Raw genomic sequence first — 471 nt, forward strand, 5'->3', positions numbered from 1 at the left:
TTGGCTGGTGCGAGGCATCCTATGAAGTCAATAGAAGAATTTCTCTCGTCAAGCTTGACGCGTATCTAGGATCTCGAGGAGTGCAGACCAGTGTAGCTCTCCGGAAGGTAGCTACAAGTGGAACGAAGAAGGCCAGTCGATTTCGACTGCTGAAATGGCAGGAGACAGATGCCGCGCTGTGGGGAGGCATTCTTCCAGAGATTGAGCTCTCTTTTGACGATAAACACGGATTTCTACTGTTCGTATTACTGCGCTTCGATGGTAAACGCACTCCGCGGATATTAGAAGAGGAGTGCTACCAGAGATTTTTGGAGATTTTCACCCGAGCTGAGATTCTCCTGGAAAACCCAATACCGTGAAGACGTCCCTTACCACGATATGTTCTCATCGGTTACCATCAGCCCAATTCGTCTAATATGGCCACAGTGAAGGCGACCTGTATCAGATATGCAATTTCATAAATTAGTACCT

The 471-nt window shown here is 47.6% G+C and overlaps 1 protein-coding gene across 1 annotated transcript in view; it reads left to right on the top strand.

Moving 5' to 3' along the window:
* PPTG_17290 (hypothetical protein) overlaps positions 1 to 359 on the top strand; it is a gene marked incomplete at both ends in the record, with an annotated part of 4,724 nt that extends 4,365 nt beyond the window's left edge. Inside the window, one exon of the mRNA XM_008915488.1 lies at positions 35 to 359. Within this exon, the coding sequence (XP_008913736.1) occupies positions 35 to 359 (325 nt within the window). The remainder of the gene's footprint in view (positions 1 to 34) is intronic.
* Positions 360 to 471: the final 112 nt, after the last annotated feature.

This window comes from Phytophthora parasitica (assembly GCF_000247585.1).
Source record: "Phytophthora parasitica INRA-310 unplaced genomic scaffold supercont2.71, whole genome shotgun sequence".
NCBI classification, from domain to species: domain Eukaryota; phylum Oomycota; class Peronosporomycetes; order Peronosporales; family Peronosporaceae; genus Phytophthora; species Phytophthora nicotianae.